General features: G+C 49.6%; 1 protein-coding gene across 2 annotated transcripts in view; it reads left to right on the forward strand.

Annotated features, from left to right (window-relative positions):
• Positions 1-12,297, forward strand: part of phf14 (PHD finger protein 14) — a 49,293-nt gene extending 36,996 nt beyond the window's left edge. Inside the window, exons 17-18 of one of the 2 annotated variants that reach the window (XM_047018853.1) lie at positions 185-302; positions 11,203-12,297. In XM_047018853.1, coding sequence (XP_046874809.1) covers positions 185-302; positions 11,203-11,289 — 205 coding nt within the window. In that variant the 3' untranslated portion in view covers positions 11,290-12,297. The remainder of the gene's footprint in view (positions 1-184; positions 303-11,202) is intronic. The other variant, XM_047018854.1, reaches the window with a different exon arrangement.
• The last annotated feature ends 1,487 nt before the right edge of the window (positions 12,298-13,784 follow it).

Here is a 13,784-nt window from a genome sequence, read left to right on the forward strand (position 1 = left end):
GTTGTGAATCTATTAAGAATCCCATGACTGACAACAAAGTGTCTTGTCAACATCTATCTTTGTAAGTGAGTGGGGACGGGAAGGAATCTCTTATTTATGGTGTGTGGGACGCACACACACACACACACACACCCCCGCAGGCACACACGCTGGCACGCGCGCTTTAACCCCTCTCTTCCTGTAGGTGTGACGAGTGTCGTCTCTGCTACCATTTCGGGTGCCTGGATCCTCCCCTGAAGAAGTCCCCCAAGCAGACGGGCTATGGCTGGATCTGTCAGGAGTGCGACACGTCCTCCTCCAAGGTGAGTGTCTGTCTGTGTGTGTGTGTGTGTGTGTGTGTGTGTGTGTGTGTGTGTGTGTGTGTGTGTGTGTGTGTGTGTGTGTGTGTGTGTGTGCGTGCGTGCGCGTGTGTGTCGAGGGGCTGGGGTTGGCTGTGAGCTCCAGCAGGTTTGGACCTCATCACATTAGGTTTGACATTAAATCACAACAGATAGCCATCTGAGAGGTGTCGACGCTCCATTGGAGGAATTTTGTACCTTTTTTATTCAGGCTGCGCATTGGATGGAATTTGATTTACGATAGCTCTGCTACGGAGTTGATGTCATTGATTCTCATTCTACAATCATAAGCTACATGGCTCTTTGTACTACAGGGCATCATGACCATGTTTTGTGACTGCAGGATTTGCCCTTTTAGAAAGACACTGTTTCGCTGTAGCAGTTCAGTGAATAGGTGTTCAATAAACTGCATACAAATCTGAAGAAAAGAAATGCCTAAATCATCAAGTGGACAATTCACATTTCCTTCCAAATGAATGCTCTGGTGCAGTTAGGGTTAGGTCTGCTTGTGTGGTTAAGGTCTGCTTGTGTGGTTAAGGTCAGGGAAGAGATCGTAAACCAGAAATTGCTGTACTTTGCTTTTTATATATTTTTTTTACTGCATTCCTGACTGATTAGCATTACACAGATGTCTACACTACACAGACGTTTCCTGTGTACACATGAAAGACAAACAGGTTTGCTTTGGTGCAAAAATAAACAGGCATATCGCTTCCAAAACGGTATCCTAGTGATCCTACTACACATCACGAGGTGCCGTGTGCAAATTCTGAAGTAAAGTAGTTCCAGCAGAGTTTCTCCCCCCCCTCTCTGACTGGGAGTCTATCAGCTCCCGTACGGCCCGAAGGCATGGCCAACCCATGCAGAGCTCCTGCCTCTCTAACCCGCCACTTCACCACAGCTGGAGACACAGCCGTCCAACCAGGCTTATCGTCCTCTCTGGGCTCTTCATTACGGATCAAAGGGGAAAGTCTCTGGTGTTTGAAGTGGCACGGGCGTTTCCGATGGTGGCGTGGACAACAAGCAGCGGTTCCGGTCTTATTCACCGCCGCCGCCCTTCCCGACTCCCCGTCTCTGCAGCCTCAGGCCTGTGTTCCTGTGCCTCTCTCCCTCCAGTGACACGGCATAACACCTTGTTTTGATGACGTCGTGTCCCTGAAAATGGCACTTCCCACCACATGCACGTACGACACTTTCTTCCCAAAATATAAATGTTGTCAATATTGAATTACCGTGTAATCAAGGGTAGCGTGTGGATGCTTGGAAAAACCTAATTACGCTGACAAATGCGTCCACATTTCAATTTCTCTGGGAAAGGGCAGCCTGTCCAGCCAGGCTCTATCTGGGTGGAAAATGGGGGTTAATTGATGTTGCCAGAGACGAAGAGACACATAAAAGACAGAGTGGAGACGCTGCAGAGTGGGAGAGCAGCTCTAAATTACAGGAGCAACGGAAAGGTTAAAGCTCAGTTAAAGTGTTGGATGGCAGAGGACTGACTCTGCCCTGCCGTAAAGATCGGGGGCTCCAGCCCCTTCAGGGAGAAACGTTGTTTGACACGGTTCGATTTCTCCACAGAACTTTGGACCGTTTATAAAGTGCCCGACTAAAATAGTTGTAAATAGTTGTTTCTTGCCCAACATGGCGATGCTCTCTACGCTCACAAACGTGGGGTCGTCTGTGGCTTTTTGATGTGGAGTCATGATGTTTCGAATGGATTGCAGTGCAGATACAAATCCATGCATCCATGTTCGTTACATAAGCTCGTGGACCATCGAAACCGTTTGAAATTCCGGTCATAAAAAGACACGTTGGAGCATTACAACCCATAAGTCTAAAATCCTGTGTATTTTCTGAAATAGGGCTATTATGTCAAAGGGGAAGAAGAAAAGCCTAAATTGGTCGCCCGCTGTTAATTTGTCAGGAGTTGATGGTTCAGAGCTGAAGCAGGGGGAGCGGGAGGAGGCAGAGAAAGGAGCTCTTAGCTGTGGGAGGTGGAAGGGGGGCACAGGGATTAAACAAGCCTTTGCTTTTTAAATGTGCTCGCTGGCAGCCTACTGAGAGAGAGCAGCCAGTCTCTGGAGGCCCCCAGGACCAGACTCCATCCTGTTTAATCACCCCGCTCCACACACACACACACTGTACTCTCCCCCATCGTTGCCTCCTTTTCCCTCCCTCTATCTCTGTCTGTCGTAACACACAGCTCTCAAAGGTCTCAAAGCATGGCTGCTCCATTCCCGCTGGAATATGGGATCTGTGTGAAGATGCTCCCATCCTCCTTCCTCCCACTGCCTTCATGCTGCTCCCCAGGCTTCCCCCCCCCCCACCCCCACCCCTCGACTCCCCCAGTCTCCTCACCCCCCAGCAGTCAGAGTCTCCGTGGTGACAGAGGAGGGAGGAGGCTTGACAAGTCGTTAGCGAGGGCCCTTTTGCTCCATCCTCAGCTCGACACACGACAGCCTCAGCTTTGTTAACACATGTCACCATCCAGTACGACTGGAAACCTACACAGCTACTGGGACTATACGGCCAGTACTCTACTGTACTGTACTGTACTGGCTGTACTGACTGGCTTGGTTCAGTCTGAGTGGACAGTTCATAACATTAGCTTCAAAAGCTTCATTTATTCCAGCTAGTGGCTGTGTGTGGCAGTTCATTACAACAACAGTGGCGTTTAACCCTCTCACATGTGTGTGCCTGCAGTGGTTTGTAGGTTTTAGAACAAGCAATGTCCTTTACTTGATCAGGCACAGTACTCGTGCCAGACCTTTTGAGGCAAAAGGTTTTCCGTGCTCTCTAATGGCAGGAAGTGTGGGAGATAATTGACTCTACTAAGGACCTGAAAAGCACTCTGAAGATGAGAGCTGTATTTAAATAAAGTTTTATCATCTGTCCGTAAATGCCATGCCGCCCGGCATTTCGCCTGTAGGGTAGGAATGTTTTTTTCTTTTTTTTCTTCTTTTTTTTTTCTTTTTCTTTAAATGCCATCTTTAAGTGCAGAATCTTACCTGACCGTCTCAAGTGTGATTTAGTCGTTTGAGGAGATAGCGGGGTTCAGCACTTTGTCTGCCTGCCAGTCTGGAATGAGGAAGTTGCTAGTTGCCCGGGAAGCGGGTAAGTGAAATGTGGTTGGTTAGACTACATAGCACCCAGCCGCCTTCACTCCCCGGCGTTGAGGAAAGAGGGCAGCTTGCCAACAGGTAGGTTCCAGAAACTAGCTTGTAGCACACAGTAGCCTGCTACATGCTTTTAATTGTACAGTGTAATTCGAGATATAACTTTGGACTGCTGATTAGACTGCGTTTGTCTAACATATTTCTTGAACAAATTGGATTCATGGCCCTGGTGTGTGGTGTTCTAGACCTCCCCGCCATCTCTTTGGCTGCTTTTGTCTGTCCTCCTAAAGGTCACATTAAATGGGATACTACCTCGGAGGTCTTGATTAATGCCGGAAGGGGTCGCGGCATTGGGCATTTGTCTGTGTCGCTTTGTGTTCTGAAATTGTTTGTATTATTAATTGTCTCTGTCTGGACAAAGGGCTCGTAGTTTACAGGTGTGTCGGCTTGCATCGGGTGGCGCGCGCACACACACACACACACGCTCACTGGGGCAATAAAAGGGTTTATTAGACAGGCTTGAGTTCATTACGGAGGCAGTGTTTCCCTCTGCCTGTGCGGATTAGATAAACCTCTCGCCAACCAAGACCACATCCCTCCCTCTGTCACCCCAGGCCCTCGCCAAATTGATTCCTGTAATAAAGTGACAGTCCTGCTGTAGTATATGGATGGCCTTTAATTCGAGAGGCCGTCACTGGGCCTGGGGGCACTTGTTTGAAGCTTTATTTACACCCTGGTGGGCAGGCAGGCCTGCCCCGCTCGCCTCCATGATGAATCGGGCCAGAGCATCTTGAGGGGAGTTTGGAAATACCAACAGCTTGAAGTTGCACCAGCAGTAGTTAAAACGCTCGTCTGAGGACTTGTGTGGGAAGTGCTGCTTTTGATACCGTTTGGATTTGTCATCAAAAGGCTTGTAACTGTTGCAATTACCGCCATGAAAGTGTTTGTTTTTTTCTTCTTCCCCCCTCTTCTTGTTCCTTCAAGGCAACGCTGACAACAGCGACGCTTAATTTGTTTGTGAAGTTCTAGCGTGACCTTGAAGTCTTCACTTGTGTGTTTAAGTAATTGAAGTTGCGTTTTTGGTTGCCGTGCTTGTTTCCCCCCCCCCCCCCCCCTTTTTAACGAGTCATGTGCTGGCGCAGTGTGTTCGTCATTGTTTACAGGGCTCGCCGTTAATGTTCGGTTTGATGTTGTTCCCAATTCAGAGGAAGATTACCTTTACAAGCAATGCCATCAATCAGAGTCTTCACAGCTTGACCTGTGAAACAGCGTAATTAAGTTAGCCTAATTAACTTAATGAAGTTTCACGCTCTGTCGGCTTTACCAGAGAGAGGAAATTGAAAGAAAAATAGGGATCATTACTCATCGGATGTAATGGCATTCAGGATGCGGATGATGAGAGACCCCCCCCCCCCAAAAAAAGAAGGAAAATACAGGAAACATTTTGCATCCATCGCAAAGGTTTTATCTAAGCATGGAAAATACTGTATATCTGACCATTTTGACCAAAGAACTTTGAAGATATTGTAAAGATACTTGATAATATAGTGAGCCATGGCTGTCATTTCGAGTGAGGGAAATGAGGAGGTCCTCCTGTATAACCTCCCTCCCCTGTTTACCCCGTCCATGAAGGCAGGAGTCCACGAGGCCCACATCAATTGGCCCCAGTGCAGTCTCGCTCTCCGGTGGGTCGAACTCCTGACGCATGATAAAGTCATAAATGAAGGTTGTATTTCAGACTTGGTCCGAGTTTAACCACAGTTTAGTGTGATTTAGAGGCTAGCGGGGAGGGCCAAACTAGCCTGCGGGGACTGGCAGGGGGGGAGGAGGGGAAATCAATGTGCAGGAGTCCCTTTCATCACTTTAACTAGACGGCTCGGCCGCCCACGCCCCTCTCCGGGGCCAATTTGCGGAGTAAACAGGAGAGTGTGCTGCAGCGGGAGGTCCCCTGTGTGCGGCCCCAAAACCCCACAACACCCCCTGGCCCATTACTCTGGGCCCTTTTAATAACACGGCTACAAGGGGCCCGCTACATGTGGCCACTTACCTGCTCCTCTTCCAGCTCCTTACTGGAGGACCTAACGACCACAGCAGCCAATGGGGCTGGGAGACCCACCGTCTTGATGAAGCTCACCAGGACCACCAGACCCGCTGAACTGGCAGAATCCCCTCTGATTCCCAAGCCTCGGGCTCTCATAGGTGACTCACTTAGTGTACCCCTTGTTTACTGTGTCAGTGATTCTGGTGCTATTGTCTGGAAGGATTACCCTGTTTGTTGGCTTGTCCTTGTATCAGCAGTTAGGCCTACCACAATCCACAGTGCCATAGATGTATAGAAAGACAGTGGAGCGGTTCTTTAGCGACAGCAAGGTCGTGTATGATGTGGCACCTGCTCGTGTTGAGCTAATAGCTTTATTAGTCGAGGGGTTTCGAGATTGGGAGTAGAAGAAGAGTTGGCTCCCCAGTTGACAGACAGGCTCCAGGTAACCTCAGTGCCTCTCTCTCTCTCTCTCCCCCAGACATGCATACTTGTTCGGGGGCCTATCGCTTCCTCCTCGAGGGGAACCATTTAGGAGGCACGCACCCACAGGTAGAAACCCCCACCTGGGCCGTGTCCTGCCTTTCCCTGTCAGGAGGTTCATGGCTGGAGCCTGTAGTGAGATCAGTCACGAGCTAGTCTCATACTATAGCCCAGTCCTCACACTCACCTGAACCCTAGCCATCTCTCAGCACCCACAACTCACTGCTTTTCAGCTTACCTGACATTTGGCCGTTTTCTTTCTGATTTGTTTTGTCTTCTCAACACTACTCAGCAGTAATAGCGTAGACATGCGGCCAATTTTCCCACAGTGACCAAGCACTCTGCCTTGTTTGTGATTTAGTGCTATATTCTAAATGACTCCAATTGGAAACAGACAGAATGCGCCTCTCCATACCATATATTCTGTGCTCGGAGCATCAGCTCTTATCAGACAGAGGATAAAAAAGCCCGCTTGTGCATTTTACCTCTGATTAAATTAGCCGTCGCCGCGGTAAGTTCACCTCTGTATCTGTCACGCCTCACTAAAATGGAAATTCGTTTCTCGGAAAAAAAGAGGAGATTAATGAATGCCCTTTGTAATAAATGAAATGGGGAATTGCAAATATGCCCCGTCATGAAATTTAATTGTGCTTTCTGGTGACTGGTTTGGCGAGGCGATGGGATAGGTGGGAGAGCAGACGAGTGAGAAGGGGCGGGGGGGCTCGCTGTAGCGCGGAACGCTCTGTCTGAACACCGCTAATGATCCCACTGTTTAGGACTGACTGACGGTGTGTCGTTTCACGAATGGCGGCAGGATATTTAAGTCACGCCAGGGTACATGGCCCTACAGTATCATATATGTGTATGCTGTATATATATACATACTCAGTCACACACACACACCATATTCCCACAGGAATTTGTTTCAATGGTAGCACATTGACTGTCCTACATGATCCTGAATCATAAACATCAGTTCCCTTTGTTAAATCCTCTCCCCTCCCCCCCAACCCAACACATGTCTTTTTGAAAGCCACACACCAGGATGTCCCTCTGTCATACTCGCCGTACCAGAAGGGTGTGGGACGGCTTGGTTGAAGGCCGAGGCCCAGGGCTGCTCTGACTCTGGGGCTCTGAGCCCAGCCAGACTTGGTGTCTGGCCTGTGAAAGGACTTGTGATCTCGGGTGAGCTTCAACATTCGCCCCATCGGTGTGAGTGTTGATGGGGTGGGGAGACGGGCGTGTGGCCGATCACAGCAGACGGAGGCAGGAAGGAGTCCTCTTCATCTGCAACATGCACGTTGTGCACAGTAGATACACACACAAGTACATACAATAAAAGCAGAAAACACGATAAGGGAAATGAGTCATACTAATTAGCTGCTAATTCTTTTGAGGGCTGTGCCAGCTTGATAAAGAAAGCCAAAGCTTATTAAAGTCCACGCAGCGCTGTACATTTAAAATTCTTTTACAGCATTATTTTTAATCCCAGTTTATGAAGTTGACTCTGTGTGCGTGCGTGTGTGTGTGTGTGCGGGGGGGGGGGGGGGCGTGTGGGAGGCGGAGCTGGTGGGGGGTTATTAATCTTTGGAAGGATTGCATTGCTGCAGGCGGTGGGGGTCTCCGGCTCAAACACATTAGCGCTCAACGGGCCTTTGTTGCCACCTAGGGTTGGGTCTGCGCTCTCCTTCTCATGCTGCCTCACGTGAGCAGCAGGGAGCGAGGGGGGCCGGCTGCTTGTGCCCTTTAAGAACACCCAAACTCAATTAGAAAGAAAAATGTGGCATTTCATTATCATGTATGTGTAGTAGGGAGGGCCAGAGGCTTTGCGACGCCATGGAAGGAGATTGGAGGGAGGGGCGGGGGGCGGGGGGACTGCTCTTTTCTCTGTCCCTCCTGCCTCCTATCTCCCATCTCTGTCTTCCCCTCACCAGCCTTCTGTCTCTCCTATCTCTCTCCTCCCTGTCCCTCCTCTCAGAGGGATGTGATGGAGATGTCCCTCCATGCAGGGGCAGCTGCCTTCAGGCTCCAAGCTGAGAGGGGGAGCAGGAGTCTTGCCTGTGACTCTCCTCTCCCTCTCTCCTCTCCCTCTCTCCCTCTCCTCTCCTCTCTCCCTCTCTCTCCTCTCCCTCTCTCGCTCTCTCCTCTCCCTCTCCCTTTCTCCTCTCTCCCTCTCCCTCTCCCTCTCTCCTCTCCCTCCCTCCCTCTCTCCTCTCCCCCTCCCTCCCTCTCTCCCTCTCCTCCCCCTCCTCTCCCTCTTTCCTCTCTTGTCTCTGCTCATCTTCTCCTCACAATGCAAATCTAACACTCTGTTTGTGTGTGCGTGTGTGTGTGTAAGTGTAACAGGGATTACACTCCTTCATAAACCCCCAGACACCCCAGGTGATAGGTGTATTTAAAATATGACTAACAGCTAGCCTTCTCCACCTCTTCAGGAGTTTGAATTGCACGCTGCAGAGGCAATCTCTGCAGACGCAACCTCTGCAGCCTCACTGGTTAAGACTGAGCAGCTTGAGGACGGGCCCTCTAGCCCCCGACCACCTCCCGCCCTGGAACCTTCCTCCTCTGAAGCTAGCCACCCTCTGAAAGGCAAAGCAAGAAGAACACAAACAGTTCAGGAGAATACTCCTTCAGTCTTAACCCCTCTCCTCCCCCTCTCCTCCCCTGCTTCTCCCCTGCCTCCCCTATCCCTCCCTCTCATGGGGGGATGGGACTGGCAGCTGTCTGCTAGCAGGGGTGCAGCGGTAGGGGAGAAGCGGCAGCTCTCGGTGCAGTCCAGGATAGGAGTCCCTCAGGCCCCAGTAGATAGACTGGTGGGAGGAGTTGATGTTGGAGAGAGGAAGGTGAGGGAGGGAGAGGCATGCCCCGCAAATCAGTCCCTGAGAGGCCGGGAGCACGGGCGTCACCCCTCACCCCAGGGACAGACACTCAATCAGGGCAGGGAGGGGAGTGAGCCTCAGCTTTATGAGATTGTTAGCATGCGCTGGCCCCACCTCCCCCCTTGTTTCCCATTTAAGAGCCGACCGGTCTTCCAATAACCGATGGCGCCACAGGTAATTGGAAAATTGGCAGGCTTGTCAAGGAGACGTGGTGGATGGCACGGAGGATGCGGTGGCGTGGCTTGTGAGTTGTTGACCTCCACCCCCAACACACCATCACCACCACCATGGACACCCACCCACCTCACCCCCCCACCCACCTCACCCCCCCACCCCCTGGGGAGATTTATACACCCACCCACCTCCCTATGGATCCACACACACACAGAAAGGAGCCAGAGTTCAAGAAAAAAAAACGAGCACATTTTTCATGGCGGCGGTTGGGGGGGGGGGGGGGGGGGGGGGGGGGGGGGGAGTTACCACAGTTGAAGAGCCACGGGGACCCAAAGACAAGGCCCCAGTGAGTGAGGAGATGAGATATGGGCCGTCCTCACGTCCGGGCCTGATTTACTGCTCATAGGGAGGTCTTAACTGCCAGCAGCTACGGTACACCATAGGCCCAGTGAGAGGTATTTATAGGTCCTCTGACGGCCCCAGACACCACCTGGGAGAGGAGCTGCTCTTTAAAGGCTCCATTTATCCCCATTAGCTGATACTCTGTTGAAAACGGGGGAGGTGAGTTGGCCTCTGTTATGAAATAATGTCCAGTTCTTAAAGAACAAATGCCTAATGTCTAGGTCCTCCAACACGGCATGCTGAGAGACAGATATCAGGATTGCAAACCTTGTGAGGTAGATTGATCTTCTCCAGGGTCCGAGAATCTAGGTAATTGGTCTGCTGAGGGGGGAAGTACCTCAATGGTAATATACCCTGTACCCTAGCTAACATTACTGAAGATGTGTTTTCGTCATTTCGTATGGGCTTATTTCAATCACAATCAGTAGATCCACTATTGCCCTACTGTATGTTAATGGATGTGTCTTATTATTCCTTCATGTCTTCTTTCTGTAAACTATGCTATGTTCTTATTGAATATCGAACACCTGTTGGCCGTATGTTCTCTTTTTTTCTCCTTTCTACTATAAGTTCTGCCCTCCGACCTTCATGCCTCAGAGAGAGACTTTAGTTATCGACACCGTGCGTATTGCCTGGTCATTATTTCTGTCAAGATACAGGATACTTATAAACCCAGAACCGAACAGTCACACCTTTCGGAACAGACGGACACAATCGGTAACCTTACTCAAGATGTAAACATAGCTAACCTAAAGCAGTGTTTCTAGCAAGTCTTATTAGAGGAGTATGTACATAGCCAGCCCTGTAGTGCATGACTAACCTCCAGGCGCGTGTAGCCCAGCCGCAGGCAGGCAGGCAGGCAGGCAGCGTTTCAGGGAGCTGCTGTGGGCCTCCGGTCGAGGCTGGGTGCTGATCACACATTACTGGGAGGAGATGTGTTTATTAACCTCGGAAGGAGAAGATAATTGCATCTGTCAGACTCGTTTAAGCGTCACTGCAGCCATCGGCGACTTGGCTTTCACTTTATCGCCCCCCCCCCCCTCTCTCTCTAACTGTGCTGGCGGCCCTGTCTGGGTCCTGACACCCAGACCCTCGTCTGCTCCTCCTGGGGGGCAGGGCGGGCTGTGGACCTCCCCCTGTCTCTACCGGTCTGGTCCACACATTTAGGCATGATATTTGATGAGGAGGATATCAAATATTGTTTCGGTACAGTGTGTGTTTGTATTCCTCACCTGTAGTTATTTCAATCCATCTTGGCGTGATCATCCTCAATAGGCTTCAATAAGTGTAAGGTGGAGCGTCCCAGGTTGTCAGTGAGAGGCTACAGGAGACCCTACATGGAACCTTCCGGCCCGCCGCGTGCCCGCTGTGTAGACGTGGGATGGGTTCTTAAGTCTTCCTCCGTTCTCCTTCCTCTTCCGTGTTGAGGCCGTCCATCTGAGAGTGTGGGCCAGACGGTTTGAGAACGCTCCGTTTGGATTCTTGTTTTCACCGAGGAGGAGGAAAACCCCCCCCCCTTCCCCCTTCCCTCTGTTAGCATGTAGTCATCAGGGTGCGAATGAACAACTGTCTAAGGAGCCTTGTGGCATCCCCTAATTCCAGAATTTACTTTAGCATTAAAGAGGTGGGGGCAGGGTGTAACTCAGCCGACAGGAGTGTCTTAAGTGTTTAGAAAAGCGCGATACGAGTTGAATATATTATTATTACCATGGCAACACGTAGGAGAAAATATTTGACGCCGGGTTGATTGTTAATCTGCTACTTTCTTCTTTCAGGAGGAAGAGGAAGAGGAAGAACGGGAAGGGGAAGTGGAAGTGGACTACATCAAAGAGGAAGTGGCAGAGCATGAGATTCCGAACTGAGAGAGCAGCGAGAGCATGCATAGATCCCAGGGATCAGTCCTGCAGTGATCATCATCTTCCTACTTTGTACAGTATATGGTCTCCCCGTCGTGAGGTTGCCGCACATCTCCTCTGGTCGGCCAGACGACAGATTGAGATACCACTCACTTTAGTTTTGTAGCCAGAGGAACAGTATATTTTAAAAAAGAAAAAGAGAAAAAAGAAAAAAGAATGTCATCTGAATGGTGTTGCCTTGTCGGGAGAAGCAGCAGTATTGTTCTGTATTTCCAGAGGAAAGGGCTCAAGTAACAGGAGATGGTGACGTTGACTTCTTGTTTATGCATAGCATCTCCATGAAGCAGCACATTGATGTATTCCGAGCGGTATTCTATTCAGAAAGGCCTGCTGATAAATCCTGTTTCCAGGGTCACCAGAGGAGGGAATCTGCAGCAGAGTTCAACTCAGGGAAAGTGTCTGGTTGGACATGTTTATAAAGGCCACCACGGATTTATGAGGCCAACCTTAACCTTTCCCTGCAATCTATTTTCATACACTAATCAGCATCCAATGTTTACAGTAGCCCATTTACTGTGGTGAGGTCAGATCAGAGTGGTGTACAATCATTCTGCAAAACGCCATTTCAGGAACACCATGTAAAAACCATAGTCATTTTGTCACCAGTTCAAAGAAGATTGTATTTTAATCTGGTATCTCCTTCAAATTTCAGGACCTTTTGTATGATTTTGTTAATATATCCTGTATAATATTCTGTCTGAAACATGCCAGTACCCTCAAAAAAATTATTTTAGTAGCACTTCATTTGAGCATTATTTGAATTGTTTAAAATGTAAATGGTCTCCAAAAAGGGTGCAACATTCAGTACTATACAATTACAATATATTACCTCTTGAAGTGATACCAATAAGTTTTATGTTGGGGGTTTTTCAAAGCTAAATGTGCGTTTACTAAGAATCTGTATTTAGATACTTTATAACAGTGACAGTGCCAATAAAGGTCACATGAATTACAGAAGCCTCCACTCTGGTATGGTCTATGCAGTGGAAGAGGCTCCTATACTGTTTACAGTAGAAAGAGCTGGTGGGGGGGGGGGGGGTTCAGTCACCATAAACACAGGCACACATACCGCACCCAGTCTCCCACATTCATGTGTGTGTGTGTGTGTGTGTGTGGGCGGGGTGTGGTGTGGTGTGGTGGTGAGGGGGGAGACTGGCTGTCGGATCTTTATATCTTGTCGCCTCACAAACCCCCCCATGTCAAGGCACCAGCATTCTGACATTAATGCATCGAGGGGTGTAATTCCAATTTGTTTCAAAGGAACTATTAATTTGCCCATTTCAAGGCCAGGCAGGAGGGAACCCCTGTAACGCCACTGAACCGTGAAAGACATTATCTGGGGGGCTCAGACTTTTTGAAGGAGACATGTAGAATTGATGCGCTTTCATGGGAGGCGTCGACACCCGCGGACGTTTGAGCCGGGCTCCCCGCCGCCGAGCTCCCAGCATGCCTTCTGAGGAGCGATGTCATTAGGCCTGTAATAACAGCGATGGGCGCATTAATGACGGAGCGCCCGCTCTGGCGTCCCGCGCACCGCCCAATCTCTCCTCTACACCTCAGGCATACTAAACAGGCCCTAATGACACCCCTGTACAGCCACGCACTGGAGGAGGAGCGGTGCTCAAAAGCCAGCTGTCTAGAACTGGAGAACACGAGTTCATTTGCCGTCTTGAATGGGTTTTTAGTGGGGTGTTGATGTGCACTGCAGCCCTCCACACAGTCTCCTGGCAGCTCAAGCGGCTAATGCGCTGATGGCCATGATGCGCTCTAACGTATTGTCCACGTTATCCAAAACATTGTCCGCAGTCAACGGATGTTTTCTAATGCCATGTCCTTTATTTGGACTGCAATGCGAAATCATACCATGAAAATTGTGTTTTTTTTCTCTAGAGAACTAAGTTTAACAGACTATTGCAGATGCTTCATTCACTGCAGCCCAGAGAAAGTTTAGGCTAAGCAATAAAGTTTTGCAAGTGGGGGCACTTCTCCAGGTTACGCAGTAGATTTATTATCCTGCCAGATCTTAATCAGGGGTATCTTTGTTCTGACAGCGGTGCCCTCCCTTGCCTCACCGCTACCTGCCTCCACCTAGCTCATGACTAATACCCACACTGTTTGCTTGTGATATAACAGTAAAGATTTACTAAAGTGGCACTGCGACATTTACGGGGAGATTTGAATGTTCTCCTGTGCTCTCTCTCACTCTCTCATCTCTCTAACACTCTTGAGTGTCTCTCAGTTTTAATTGCTGGGGATAATTCCTAAGATAAAATCTCCTTGGTATGGAAGAGGTACCTGATTGACCTTTTCTAAGCTCACGGTGTTATGACAGTGCTTTTCTTCCACTTTATTGGTCTGGGTGTGTGTGTGTGTTCTGAGGGCATGTCTTCTCTCCCTCGCTGCGCCACGGGAAGAAGACACTCATTAAGAGAGAGGGGCCT

Source organism: Hypomesus transpacificus, chromosome 4, assembly GCF_021917145.1.
Source record: "Hypomesus transpacificus isolate Combined female chromosome 4, fHypTra1, whole genome shotgun sequence".
NCBI classification, from domain to species: Eukaryota; Metazoa; Chordata; class Actinopteri; order Osmeriformes; family Osmeridae; genus Hypomesus; species Hypomesus transpacificus.